The sequence below is a fragment of the Oculina patagonica genome, chromosome 2 (genome assembly GCF_052425735.1).
Source record: "Oculina patagonica isolate OP01 chromosome 2, crgOcupat, whole genome shotgun sequence".
Classification (NCBI taxonomy): Eukaryota; Metazoa; Cnidaria; class Anthozoa; order Scleractinia; family Oculinidae; genus Oculina; species Oculina patagonica.
The window spans coordinates 30,021,859-30,036,610 of NC_135759.1; the positions used below are offsets into that span (position 1 = coordinate 30,021,859).

General features: G+C 38.9%; 2 protein-coding genes across 2 annotated transcripts; both read left to right on the forward strand.

Annotated features, from left to right (window-relative positions):
* The first annotated feature begins 2,542 nt into the window (after positions 1–2,542).
* Positions 2,543–4,610, forward strand: LOC144644045 (uncharacterized). Its single transcript, XM_078503454.1, has one exon. The coding sequence runs from the start codon at positions 2,717–2,719 to the stop codon at positions 3,443–3,445; it is 729 nt and encodes a 242-aa protein (XP_078359580.1). The 5' UTR covers positions 2,543–2,716; the 3' UTR covers positions 3,446–4,610.
* Positions 4,611–6,992: 2,382 nt separating this feature from the next.
* Positions 6,993–8,103, forward strand: LOC144644044 (uncharacterized). Its single transcript, XM_078503453.1, has one exon. The coding sequence runs from the start codon at positions 7,270–7,272 to the stop codon at positions 8,011–8,013; it is 744 nt and encodes a 247-aa protein (XP_078359579.1). The 5' UTR covers positions 6,993–7,269; the 3' UTR covers positions 8,014–8,103.
* Positions 8,104–14,752: the final 6,649 nt, after the last annotated feature.

Here is a 14,752-nt window from a genome sequence, read left to right on the forward strand (position 1 = left end):
GAAACAAGTCTACAGTAACTTTTAATTTGATTTACTCACGCAGTTAACAATCCAAGAGGTTTCTAGCATAGAAGGCGTTTTTTGTTGGGCGCGATGACAAAACAGGTCGCTCGTCGTCGCTACCGACGAAAATGTCAATAAACCCCTTCAACAACTTTAGTAAATTTGTTTCCATATACGATTTTTCATCAGCTGTTAACAGATTGAAAAGATTTTCGAAAATTGGGACGTCATAAATTATCCTATCATCTCGTCTACTAATTCTTACTTTCCTTTAATGAGATTACTCGACTTAATGTAAAATAAAATGTAATCATTTCCGGCCATTTATTACCATGAAACAGTAGTCGTCTACTCGTGCCTCACTAAGCCATTTGATCTGGTTCGACTACAGCTGTGTTGCTGTTGTTCGTCCTTCTGTTGTTTAGTTTTAAAACAAAGGTCAAAAAATGCACCTATGAACTAACTTTAACGACATAAGCACCAAAAATTATAAATACGTATGAGCCGTGGGTTTATATTCGAATCAAATCGAAACTGCATTCAAGGTGAAAGGGACTGGTGGAGCGCATTATTGATGGCATGCTACTAATTGAGACCTGTGGGTTTAGTCCAGGAAAATTTTCCTTTTACCGCCTGAGTTAGTTTTTGGCCATCAGCTGTTAAACACGTGTGTAAGACTAAAAGACTGTCATTCCACTGATTCCACATCTGGTGAAAAAAAAAAAGTAACGCCGAAACACTGCTGTCTGGCTCCAAAATATGTACCATATTAACCTTTTGTGGCAGAAGCAATATCTAGTAGTTCGGATCTGTTTAAAGTGGTGATGCTAGAAGATCAGTAATAACACCTTGGCAAGAAGAAATCATTGATAATTGATATGCATTAGTTTCATTTTCGTATGGAGCTTGAGTGATACAGCAAGAAGTGCATCAGGTACAGAAAAGCAGTTTTCATGTATTGACAAAAAAAAATACAGCTATGATTCAAGTGGCCTATGCTTCAATTGAGCCTGCAAGACAAAAATGTCGACAGTAGATGTGCTAGAAGGCATGCAGCCTTGTTCAGTAAAGCCATATGTTTCACCGAAACAGCTCCCCGCTTAAACTGCAGAAGCAGCCAATTTTTTTCGCCTTCAGTTTCACGGCGCCGCCTGGCAATAAGACAGAAAACTACATGTGTTCTTGCTTTTCATTTTTTTGATTCGAGAAACTTACGGGGAATATTTCAAAAATCAATATTCACGGATAATAACTGACAACGGATTTCTGTTTTCACCCACGCAGAACGCAATATCTGATTTGGCGCCATTTACCACATTACAGTGAAAAGGTCTTTTTCATCAAAATATTTAATACTGATCATAGTATTTCCTTTTCGGCGCCAGAAGGAAAGGAAATAGCAAGAATGTGCAATAAGCTACCAAAAACACTGTTCTTTTTATAAAGAACATGTACAATCCACCCCGGCACAAGTCTGTGATGAGTTGACCACAACTTTTGTAAAATGTCGTTCACTACACACCGAATGGTCACAACTTGACTTCGAGGTTAACAATAGATCTTACTTATTCACTCTTCTAAGCCTCGATAATCCTTTTGTTTAATTTTCGCTATTAACACTCGGAGTCATGGAATATCGGAAATGGCCTAATATTGTCCTTTGTTGCAGTTTTACTAAGGGGTCTACTTAGAAATTTTACAGATTTATCTGTTCCATCTTGTTTAATACATTTACCGAGACAAACTTTACGAAACTCACTGCTGAACATTTGATGTTTTGACATAAAATGATCATGAAATACCAAGGTCGCCATCGCAGTCTCGACGCATACCAAATATATAAATAGACCAACAGCTACGTTGTGTGGTTTGAGAGCGTTGTTTGGTTTCTGCACTCTTGGTCTGTTTGTATTTACCATCCATTGTACAGCTATGTACATTAGTTTTCCAACACAGCACCAATATCAGTTGCTATATTGACTCACTTAGTCGAACAAACAGCGGATGTTTCGGTTTATAAATAGGATTTGATTGCGCGCCATAGGATATCGATCAGTCGGGGGTAAGCGGCTACTGCAGCGGAAATAACTTGTGCAAGATTCTGTTGAAAGAAGGAAGGCTCTCAAGAGGTCGAATGTAGCAGAAACAGGACCAAATTTAGTCAAAACGGTTATGATACATGTAGCTTTACAAGTTCTGCGTTGTGAATTTCAAAGTGATATTACCATGTCTGTCAGTTAAGCTAGGGTTTAATTTGGAGGCGTGATACATCTGGACCATTAAACCGCACGGTTTCTTCTTTTGTTCTTAATTTCTCTTCTTCAGCTAAACAAGAAAATTAAACTTTGTAGCGCCCGATCAAATAATATAAGTGGAACGTTTTACATGTCAATTGAGAGATAAGAGCATACAACCCGTTATCAAGAAACTTTGCGATCAACCGCATGTCCTTAGAGACGTAAATTAGCTTAGGGTGTGCTATTGTGACGTCATTCAGTCTAAGTGAAAGTTACAATGGGGTCAGAGCGCGGGTCGGAACAAAACAAGTGCTTCAAAGGAAATCATTTAAAATATGCATACCTCCACGTGTAATATCAGCCGATTTGATTACTATGACAGTGTTTTGCTCGACTGATTCTTGCTTCGATCATCTGAGTGTTTGTGGTGGTCCTGTTTCTGAGTGCGCCTTTCCAGAGCCACTCTGGCTGCAGACATGACTAAGGAGAGGCGAACTTCGTCACCGGTTGATCAAGGATCGCATTTACACATGGCTATCAAGCTGTTGAAAGCGGAAAACGCAAATCTCGAGAAGATAATAATTTTGCTGAAGACAGAGAATCAAAACATGCAGCGTAAGATGAAGGAGCTTGAATATCAGAACGACAGATTTAAGATCACGCAAAATCAGCTCAAAGCCGAGTTGAAGAGAGAAAAGGAAATGGTTCGGTATTTGCACAATTTAAACAAGAAATACGAGCGAACGCTTCAAAAGAAAGAGGCAGAAAGCAGACAGCTGCGGAAAGAGGCTAAAGAAGCTGAGATGAGGAGTTTAAAAAGAGTTGACAGCAGCAAAGACATGAACAATAATACAAAGGATATCGGCAAAGAAACGGAAATCCGAAGACCGCAGCCACCTAAACGATCGGACTCATTTAAACGAAACAAGGACCTTGCAGCTATAAAAGACCAAGGGATAACAACTTCGGGTAGCCAAAATGCTAATTTAAAACCAAAACAGCCACCTCAAATCACGCCAGTCATCAAACAGTCGAACTCGAGCGACGACATAGCGTGCGAGTGGGAAGATGTTACGGATGTGCTCGGCTTTTTAAACGAGAAGGTCAACCAATTTGAGCGGTTACTGTTGGAGACCGGAGGTTCGAGTAAGTCGGGTTCTGGTTCAGGGTATTCTTCGTCGGATTCCATGACATCCACCAAGTAAAGTGTATAAATAGAAATCTTGCAACTTTTATTCTGTAGCATATGCCGTATTTGGGATACACACTACATTAACTTAGTGCAAAACGCGACGGAATCGTCGAGCCTTTGCTTTGGGATCGGAACGTATTGTATTTTTGGAATCATAATAAAGCAAGTAGATCCGACTTTTTTAAACAAACAACAATTGTTTTAAAGTGTACTAGTATGTGACATGTTACTCCAACTGTCAAGAAACTTGTTGACTCACATTGAGGTAAAATATTTACCGATAACAGACGAAAAGGATACCTCTTTGTAGAAATAATCGTGCAAAAGGTCAAGATAATTTTATGCTCCGTTTGACTACCAAGAGTTAGGTTTCGTCACATATCGGTTGGAGCATCATTAACATATGTAGTATTGCTGCAAAATGCGTTTTTGTTGACCTTAAAGGATCTTAAAGGATACCCGCACTGATACTGAACGATTGATTTCGCATCTACGTGTTTTAAAGTGTTCGTTGCCTTAGTTTGTAAATATGTGTGATTCGTGGAACATAACGCGTGACCAGATAAATTTGCATTGTGTAACGCAAAGTCGAAGCACTCTTGTTCCTATTTTTAGGATACAGGGAAATGTTACCTGCTTTATTTTGTGATGCTAGATTTTACTCGAGATGTACAGACTGTTTCTTAAGATAACAAAATCTCTCAAGATACATTTTTTTATCTGTAGATTAAATCTTTCCGGAATGTTGTTTAGGTCTGTTTGTTTTTCACCGTATTGTAGTTGTGTTATAAATATAGCAGAAAGCCTTTTGTCTGTGGGTGTGCTTTACAAATTTGTGTTATGGAATGTAAATTTGAGGAATTTGTCTGGAACGAAACAAAGCACTTGTTTGTTTTTCTTGGTTATTCTCACCTGTTGAAGCGTTTCTCAAAGTGCACATATACCGAACTGTTTATTTCGATCATTGTTTGGCAAAAGGAAAAGAACTGTAGAATGCGAACAACAGTCGTCTCTCACTGCAGAAGATGGACTGAGTCAGGGGACCAGGTGGAATGCATTCTCAGGCTGTAAAAACAGTCAGTTCTTAAAATCTTTAACCAATAGAGTTATTTTATTTTTCAGTGAAGATTTAAAAAGGGCTTGCAAGGTGTTAAAGAGTGACGCATTTTAAAATTAAATTTAAAAAAATGGCATATGGTTTAAGAGAGTGGTTTGAATGTCATACATCTGTCGAACAGTATTTTTTAGTAAACTTCTCGACCGCCCCCGTCGATTATTATATTACAAATAGCTAGTGTATATGTCTGTATGTTGTGGTTCAATTTTATCCTTGGTTTAAATTTTATTTTCCTTTGTTTTTGGGTATGGTAATGTATGATAATGAGTTTAAAACAAAGGAAAAGGATGAAATTGAACCACAACATATACATTTATTAAGCTACAATGGATTTCGAAACATGAGGAAAAAGAAACATGCTAGCTAAATTATTGAAAGAAGCATTGAACTCACACTCGGTTGCTAGGACATAAAATTCAAACTTCCGTTAAAGAGACAAAACTTAACTAAATGCGCAAGAAGCTATCAACTGTAAACAAAAGTAACATGGGATATTAGTTATTGGAGAAAACTCTCATTAAAGAGATGTACTCGCCTAAAAGGAAAAGAACTTTAGATTTTCTTTTATAGCCAATCATTTATTTGATTTGGTTTATACATGCATATTGTTTTGGATTTTCATACTTGCCGGTACAGGAAAAACACTTGAACTTGGTTTCTAATGGTTTGTTCCGAAAAGCGAACTTTCAATTGTTGATACCCCTGAGACCCATAGTTTGCTTAGCCTTAGCAAGTACCATGGCCAATCCGGACGAATCACCATCCTTCGTGCGTTGTTTAGATTGTGATCTCAGTTCGGTGTATCTATAAATGGAACCAAAATCAAGACTCCAGTTTTCGTTCTAAGTTTTGATAATAGGAACTCTTTGCACTTGGACTACTTAAGCAACTGACATACAAACTTCTGGAACCCACTCAAAGTGTCGGCTTTACACAGATAAGTCGATTAAACATAAGTAGCCAGAATACTTATCTCACTAGCGCAATCATCCAATTAGCTCTCTTAACTAGTTAGCAGAATAAGAATAAATGCGATTTCCTCGCTAAGCCAAAGTGCGTCCCAGAACAACAAAGTCAACTATAATGGACAGGTTACATCTACCCTCTTCAGTTGGTAGCTCAAAAAAAACAACAACAACAACCATTTTATTTTGCCAAATTAAATAGAAAATAAATTACAGCATAACATAAATTAACTAAAATAGGCAAAAAACTACTCAAAATAGAAATAAACTAAACGAGCTGAGTAGTTAAAACGAGCTGAGTAGTTAGCTCCTCTAAGAGGAGGTATATGATCAGCTTTCTTTCATCATTTCACGATCTCTTTTCCGCTAAAGTGACCCATAAAATGAATGCAGATATTTAAAAAAGAACTGAAATAAAATCTTTTAAGCTCTTCTTTATTCTTAGAAACAATAATGAGATTTGCACCCATGATTATCATCAATGATTAAGCTTCAATCTCAATTTCCTTTGCCAGCTTATCAGATCCACTGCTAGCCATTGTCTACGGCCTCGGAAGGCAGAGGTGAACTTCAGTTTTAAATTATGTGGTGAAGGATAACATACTTAAGCTAGTAGTGTACGTTTAACGGTTCCGATAGCAAAAGAAACCGAAAGTGTGGTGTTTGCATTTCACTGTATGTAAGATTATCATGAAAGGTCTCGCTTTTAAAACGAAAGCGAGGTGAACTTCAGTTTTAAATTATGTGGTGAAGGATAACATACTTAAGCTAGTAGTGTACGTTTAACTGTTCCGATAGCAAAAAAAAAACCAAAAGTGTGGTGTTTGCATTTCACTGTATGTAAGATTATCATGAAAGGTCTCGCTTTTAAAACGAAAGCGAGGCAAAAAGCTGTCGTGAGCTTTTCATACCTCCTGATATTATAATCTCAAGACTCTGGAAATACATGTGACATCATGTTAGATAAGACAATCGAAAGAAGCCAAAATGTATATTAAAAGGTCTGTGAACTCAACTTATAAATCTTGCAGTTTTGAATGGTGCTTCCAATTGAAAAAAAAAGGCTCAAGTTCTTCAGCTGCTTCAGTTCTGTAAATTGAAGTTCAGGGTTCTTTTGGAAGTACATCCAGTATGTGTTGTAATAGCATGCAAAAACCGGTGATATAAACAGGAGTGAATACAAGATCCCCAAATATCGCAAACGCTGTCACTTGAAAGCAACGAAAAGAAAGAAGACCCACAGAATAACTCGATCGGATTGCAAGAACCCAATTTCATTTGCCCCAAAATTTAATTTTATCTATTCTTTTTTTTTCTATGTAACAAACGACTTTCAGTGTGCTTATGACTAAAACTAGAAAAATTACTGAAAAGAATATCTGTTATTTGGCCGATATTTATTTATGGCTGTGGATTTTGCCCAGTCAGTGTGCAACTCTTGATTCCAGATCTCTGTTCAGTATTCATTTTTATTTGTCTTAACTATTTCGTGGCGCATACATTTCGAATTCATTGCGCGAAAACTAAATAAAAACTTAACAGATTCCGTAAAAAAACATAATTTAAACGCAAGTGCCAATCTTATCTTGAGCGTCTTATTAGTTAAAGAATAACTTAAGTCGAACTGACAATCCGTGACTGTATCAAATTTCACACACGCAATACTTTGCCATCTCTAAGTTGTATCTCTCGTTCGTGATCTACCACTAGACGCGCCGTCGTCTGGAATTTAACAGTTTAGTTAATTACCCACATATGGATGATCACCTGGAGTCCCTTAGAATTGAAAACAAAATGCTACGAGGCAAGCACAATGAGCTAGAGTCGGATCTTACTGAGGAGAAAGAAATGGTGAAATATTTACATGGCGTGATCAAGAATTACCAACAGCTGCTGAAGAAACCAGAAACGACACGACATCTCAAGACTGCATCTCTCAAGAAAATACGTCGAACTTCAAGCGCCAGACGCTTGACTAGCGAAAATGATGTCGAGGAACTTTTCGTGAAGAATTTAGTTGAAATGAGTAATGTTCGTGCGGCGGATAGGGATGAAGAAGATAACGAACAGCTCGTGCCAAATGATAATGACCAATGCGTGGTTCGAGACACGTCCGACTGTGAAAATACCGACAGAATCAATAACAACAGCCAAGTATCTGACGAAACCTTATCAGCCAGTGAATACGAGAAATCAGAACTTACTCCAGATACGGACAAGATGTTATGGGATGTTAAGGGTCAACAAAGCTGCGGTTCGCGGAGAAGTACAGGCATCCCTAAAACAGAGGAAATACCCACTGAGACCGGCACAGCTTCGACATATTTCGACAGAGAACGTATATTACAAGAGATGACAGAAACGTTAGACACCATGATGGCGAAAACAACTATACTCGAGAAAAGTTTAAAACAAAAAGACAAACATTTGAAGAAAATGGAACGAAGGTACGAATACTTGGAAAACATAGCGCTAGGAGAGGAATCTGAATGGCTGTAACTTAATACTGAATACGGTTGCGTGACTGTGACCAGCAATTAAGATTCTGGCGCCAGGAGGAAGTAAGCTGAATGCCACGTTCCTGTGATATATTTTGCAAGAAAAAGGAACAGAGATTGAGAACACTGACTCTAGATCTGGTCGAGAGGAAGATACAGCAGTCACACGCGAGGAAAAAAAAGAACTCAAAAAACTTTATTATATTCTGATAATTTTTATATGGAGACGTATACATACAATCGCTAGATGCCAAGATAGGCTAAGGTTTGTGAATTTATACCAGCTATAAATCGACTTCTTCTCAGGAAAACAGTTACCGTAGAATTCCGGTTATAAGCCCCCCCCTTTTTAACCCCCCCGTTATAAGCCCCATCTTCCAAAAAAAAAAAAATATATCCTTTATAACCCCCCCCCATATAACCCCCCCCCCCCAAGAAAGTATTTAAAATAAAGATTTTTTTTTTTTTTTTTAAAAAAAAAAATTTTCACCCTTTTTCCCCCCCCCCCCCCCCCCCCCAGTATAGCGTTATGGAATAGATGATTATGCAATTAAAAGAAAATTGGAAATTTGCGTTTTTTTGTAAAAGGCCACGAATAGCGAGCAAAATACTATAACAATGTAATGCACCTATCAATGTTAAGCCGCTGGAGGGGGGGGGGGAGACCGGGCATAGGCGGGGGATTTGACAGCAAGTATTTGCCCGTAGTGGGGACTTTTGACCGTTTTATTGGTCTTACTTTTAACATTTTATTGACGTTAAGTGACTCTTTTGAACATCCACACATGCCCTGGGGTTGGGCATTTGATCAGAAAGTCTCAGGTAAATTCAAATGCCCGGCCTATGCCCCCCCCCCCCCCCCCCCCCCCCCCCCCCAGCAGCTTAACATTGATACTATACTATGTCCTTTTTGGTCGTTGGGGGTTGGGTTTGTTTTTTTTTTGGGGGGGGATTTGTAATTTTTTTTTTTTTTTTTTTTTTTTTTTTTTTTTTTTTTTTTTTAGGACAAAAAAAAATTTGTGCATAAATTAAACTTTATTTATAGATCTTTAGTATACATTAACATATCAGCATATATTGTTATATTAAATAAAGAAAGCACAGAGTTTATCATCAACTTGGGGTTGAAATGCGTTATCAGTCGAAGACTCAATATGTCAGTTAAAATTTTGGGCCATTTTTATAACAAGTCGTAAGTTACTAACTCCATTTCATCATGGGCTTTGTTACGAATGAGGTTTCACGCAGGCTATCACTCTTTTCCAGTCATAAGACAACTTCTCTATCACGGAAGTTCTTCTTTATGTTAAATGTGAATTTAAGTCCGTCGATCGAGAACATGAAGCAAGTCTTACTTCATATTATAATCATTTCATCGGGCATTGTGGCGTATTTTGCGGCTAAAATGGAGAATTCAACGGGCTAAAATATATTTTAGCTCGCTGCCGTGGACCAATCAGAAACAAGAAAATAACGAAGCCAGCCAATCAGAACTGAAAACCATTCAACTGTTCGCGCCGTTTTCTTGCTGGCTGGCAAAAGCTGGCATCACTTCAAGCTCCTTGAGTCGAAACTCTTCCATCTGCAATTGCAAACTGTTTTTAAGCTGTATAACGACAAAATTGTTGAAGGACTGAACGGGGAAGCAAATTCTCAGTCTTCTTAGCTTGATGAAGAGGAATTACAGAAACTTTAAGAAAAATCCAGGCGGAGAAGTAAATGTAAGTTTGTCTTCGTCGAGCGAAACTCGCTCAGTCGAATTTCAGGCATATTCCAAACTGCCAGTTCAGTTAACAACACAATTAATTTTAACACTTCTAAATGACGACTATTTCTTTGCTGCCGATAGAATTTTGTAATTTTCTTTTCAAGCAAAGAAAATAGTAATAGTAATAGAGTTGATGTTCTTGGGCGTATATATGTTTTTGGCCCTTCTCAGTGGTGACATGCATGCGCAAGTCAAAACAAAGCATCTGACTCGTTGATATGGTTTTCGATCCCATACGATAGGTATCACAAGCAATGAAAAGTCACTGTTATTTATGAATGTTAAGTACTCACAAACTTGATGCTCCAAATCCGTCTCGTGAGATAATAGTTGGTACGCTCTGGGGCGGATCTAGGGGGGTTCGGGGGTCGGTCGAACCCCCTAAATTGAAACCGCTAACGTTAAAATACTTGTAAAAAAATCATACTGCAATAAATTAATGGACAAATTTAATCTTAACTGCTCCCAAATAATATTTGCTACGAATTGCTTGCACTATACCAGCCACCTCTGTCTAACAGAGTTTCCACCCCCGTTTTGGCCGAACCTCCCGTTTTCGGCGATAGTTTCCGGCCTCCCGTTTTCACTCAATATTCTCCCGCTTTTTGTATCTCCTAGCAAAGAAAGTAATCTTTACTAGTCGTTTAAGATTCTTTAGTTTTTTTCAGTTACGGGAAGTGAGAGATGATCCTGGTTTCGTGGAAGGGATGCCTCGACTCGTGCAAGGTTTGGATTGTTTGTGGTTTTTGAAGTGTTTGTCCGTCGTTGATGTCAAAATACAGGAAATGGCACTTAGAGGCCTATATTTTCAAAAACCTTTCCGGGGAAGCATGCCCCAGGCTCACACCAGCCAGGCTCACACCTTCAGTGCTTGCGGCCGCGGCACGCCGCACCAAACCTTCCTCTTTTTTCTTTCTTAGTGTTGGAACTCTGCACCTCAGCCCGGCTGACGAGCGAGCAAACAGCATTTGAAACTTGTCAAAGGATATTTTCAGACCACTATGACAAGGAAAGACCGTCAGGCTTGGCACATAAACTGATTCATTAAGAAAAGCCTGTTAATATGATGTGTGTTCAAATTTTTCGGAAAAATACCCCCGAAGAACGTTTTTGTTGATCCCGTTTTGATGAGACACGAAATTGGAAAAAGTTAAAACGAGGAAATGGAATCCAAATAATAATTTTTGATAGTTTTTTTGATAGATTTGACTTAAAAAATATGAGGCATAAAAACACTGACTGGCCTCGAAATGTTGGAAATAGCATTTCCGAGGACTTGAATTTTAAAAAATTTCGGGGGAAGATGCCCACGGACCCCTCTAAAGGGGATCGCCTTGGCGCTCCTAATATCGAACCCCCTTCTGTTAAATCCTGGATCCGCCCCAGACGCTGGACTTCGGATCGAGCGGTCCGGGTTCGAGCCATCGTCGGACTAGCTCAATGTGTTGTCAGTCGAAGGCAAAACACTTTACTGTCATATAGTGCCTCTCTCCACCCGGTCCAGATGTATAAATGCAGGGGTGCCAGGCGAATTAATGGTAACCCTATGATGGAATAGAATGCCATTCAGGGGGGAGTAGAAATATTTCTAATCGCTTACTCACTACATGTACAGAAACCGGGATCTGCTCCGGCGGTATGGGCCACTTGGCTCGACGCAGACTTCACCTTTATTCAGCAAACAATTTTATTCCGTAAATGTATTCCATATAGTGTTGCTGTCTCTGTGTATGATTCTGTCGTTTCCTGGACTTACTGTAAGAAATCAGTAAAGTCAACATAGGTGAGAGTCTTTGCTCAGAAAATTAGGCTCTCTGGAATGGTCTCAAATCATTTATGACGCAAACATAATTGATCTATCATTACATGTAGTAATTAAAGAGGTCATAAATTTGTGGTACAATTTTGATACCTTGCGCTGAACAAGATTTTCAGATCCTGATGGATGGAGGTCGCATTAAAGTCTAATTGCAATTACAACGTCCTCTAATTGCAGCGGCTAGTGCTGACAGTCATAAAAACAAAAGAAGCCGAACATTGTTCGATAAGAATGAAAGTCAAATACAACCTGCCCTCAAAGAACCTAAGGCCCCGTCCACTCTGACCCGGGTAAATTTGAAAAGGAGAAATTTGAAAAAGCCGCGGAAAATGTTTTCCGTCCACATTACCCGGGTAAATTTGAAAACGATACGCTTCATTGGTGAGCGTTTTTGAAAAGCCCCGTTTTCGGTGTCCGAAAACGCCGTTTCTGTGTGGACGGTTGGCCTAACTGGGGGAAAAAAGCCTGTCCAAATTTACACGGGTCAGTGTGGACGGGGCCTAAAAGAGAGGCAGCTTATAGCCAAACAGCCTTTGGTTATGCGCGAGCAAGTGAAGCGAATTGACAATTAAGCGTGTTTTCACCAGAGCGTCCTCGATCTAACAAATTTGTGCTTTGTCGTATTGTATATTTCCTTTCTCTTATACAATTAGCGCTCTATTATCAAACTTAAACAAAGAAATAATCATAATACCGCGCACTGCTCAAGTAAAAGCGACGCCGCTAGCCGCTAAACACGTTGAAAGTTCCAGATATTCTTTAGCACCTTCACGTCCACGATGTGGTTCTGGATTTTGGGCTGGTTCTTCACCATCTTAGCTTTACTTGGAAATGGCTTGGTGGTCTTTCTTGTAATCTCCAAACGGAGTCTTCGCACTACAACCAACTGGTGTATTGTATCACTTGCAGTTGCGGATTTTTTCGCTGCGTTAGCAATCTTACCGCCCAGATATATTTCGAACTTTTACCACGAGATAGATCTCACCCACGCTGGTTTATGGTACAAGATTTGCTTTTCCTTTATGTACTCCTCTACGACGAATCTGTGTGTACTTACAGTGGATCGCTTCATCGCCGTCGTTCTGCCGCTCAAGTATGCTTCCTTCAGGGAAGCAAAAACCTCGATTTGCCTGATTCCCTTGGCATGGTTTACTACATTAATATTCTTCACCTTGCCAGCTTCCTTATCGTACAGAGGAAATGAGACATTCACACTGGTATTTGAGACGAGCAGAGTTTTTATATTCCAGGTTTTTCCCAGCATCTTCTTTGTGTTGGTCACTTGCCGCCTGATTCACATCACCAGAAAGCTTTCGCGTCAATGCTATGGACTAGAAGCTCAGGTTCGCTATAATTATGCTTCTCAGCAGACCGCCGCCAACAGGAAGAGTTTTCATCCCGAAAGAAAAACAGCAGCCATGACCATTTGGATTATTACGCTCTTCAATATTACTTACGCCTTCGCAAGTTATTTTTGTTACTGCTTCATTACCAAAACATGCGTTTTACCCGCCACCTTGATAAAAATAATTTACCTTCTCTTTATCGTTAACGTTATGGCCAACCCCATTGTCTACGCCTTCTTCAAAAAGGATATTAGGAAAAATCTGCTCGAGTTATTTAAAAAATGCCAGGTAAAAGTTCAGCAGATGCCAGATGCTTCATAAAGTAATGCTAAAGCTCTCTTGTCTTTTTGTTTGCTGGGAAAAGATGGCCAATAGTCACACCTTCCTAATCAAACCGCTGCACATTCAACAGCGAGGCCACATTTCCTTGGAGGTAACAGTCCACAACTTAGGAACAGCGTAACATTACAGGCTGCACGCTTGTGGCTTGACTTACTTCACTTCTTTTTAACTCACGGCGTCGGCGGGAAATAGTGCCGCAAACTTCTAGCAAAGATTTGAAATGGAATTCAGCTGATGCCGCTCAAATTATAGATTCACAGTGCACTTAATTCATTTACTTGCAGGCATTTTTTCTTATATATGCTTATCAGAAGAATGTATAGGAGTCATGATCAGTAACTATTTCATGCTTGCTTTTTACTTACGTATGTATTTATACATTGACTCAATGGAAGTTTCTACGCTAACTTTTCAAGTACAGTTTTCGAAAAAGAAGGTAAACAAAATTTGATAGTTCACGCAGTTTATGTGATTTTTATCTACCACGTAAGTTAAAAATACAAGTTTTATTATTCATAAATAATCTTCCTTGGACACTGCCGTTAACGAACTTATTAAAATTAAGTTTTACATCATTAAAAGTTCTGCTTATTTTGCAGCTATAAAAAAGAACCACACTCGTGTGTTCATTAAACCATTTATTCTGCTAGACTCAAAGCGTCAGAAACTTTATACAAGTGATTTTACAAAACCGAAAAATCGAGTTGTGAAATCAAGGTGTCCTATACAAAAACGAAAACTAGTGACTACTGTTACATAACATGCAAAGATCGATTGCCAAATACACGTTTCTAAAAACGCGAGAGTGATAGTTACATAACAAAGAGCGATTGCCAAATACACGTGACTAAAAACGCGAGACTGATGTTACATAACAAAGAGCGATTGCCAAATACACGTGACTGTTTGTCAGATTCACTGACAATAATTAGGACGCTTTTATCCTTATTGTCATTAATTATTCATACGTCCTGCTAAATTTAGCGAACCTTGCCAAACAACAAAAGTAATGAGCCACACAATGAAATAACACCAGCATACGGGTTGGCGCAGAATTCTTTAAGCATTCCCAGAGGATCAGTTATAACCGAGCATAATCTTATTTTTGTTGCAGAAACTTATATAAGTGTTGGTGCTCGGCCAGACAAATTGGCCAAATTATAAAACTGAAATTCGCTATCATGTACACGCCTCGCGTTCGCAAACCAAACCGCACTGATAAAGAACGAGGTTACGCGGATAGAAGTTGAATACCACTTTCTATCAAAAGAAAAACTCCTCTATATTCACTAGAAGTCACATCATTACCGAAACTCAGCAAAACAAAAGAAACAAGTCAGAATCGGACGAATTATCATATGAGGTTTCTTAGCTACGCAGGCTTTCACTCTTTCCCAGTGACAACACAACTCCTCTTTCACGGAAGTGCTTCTTTTGTTCTTTATAAAAGATGAGATTTCTAGTC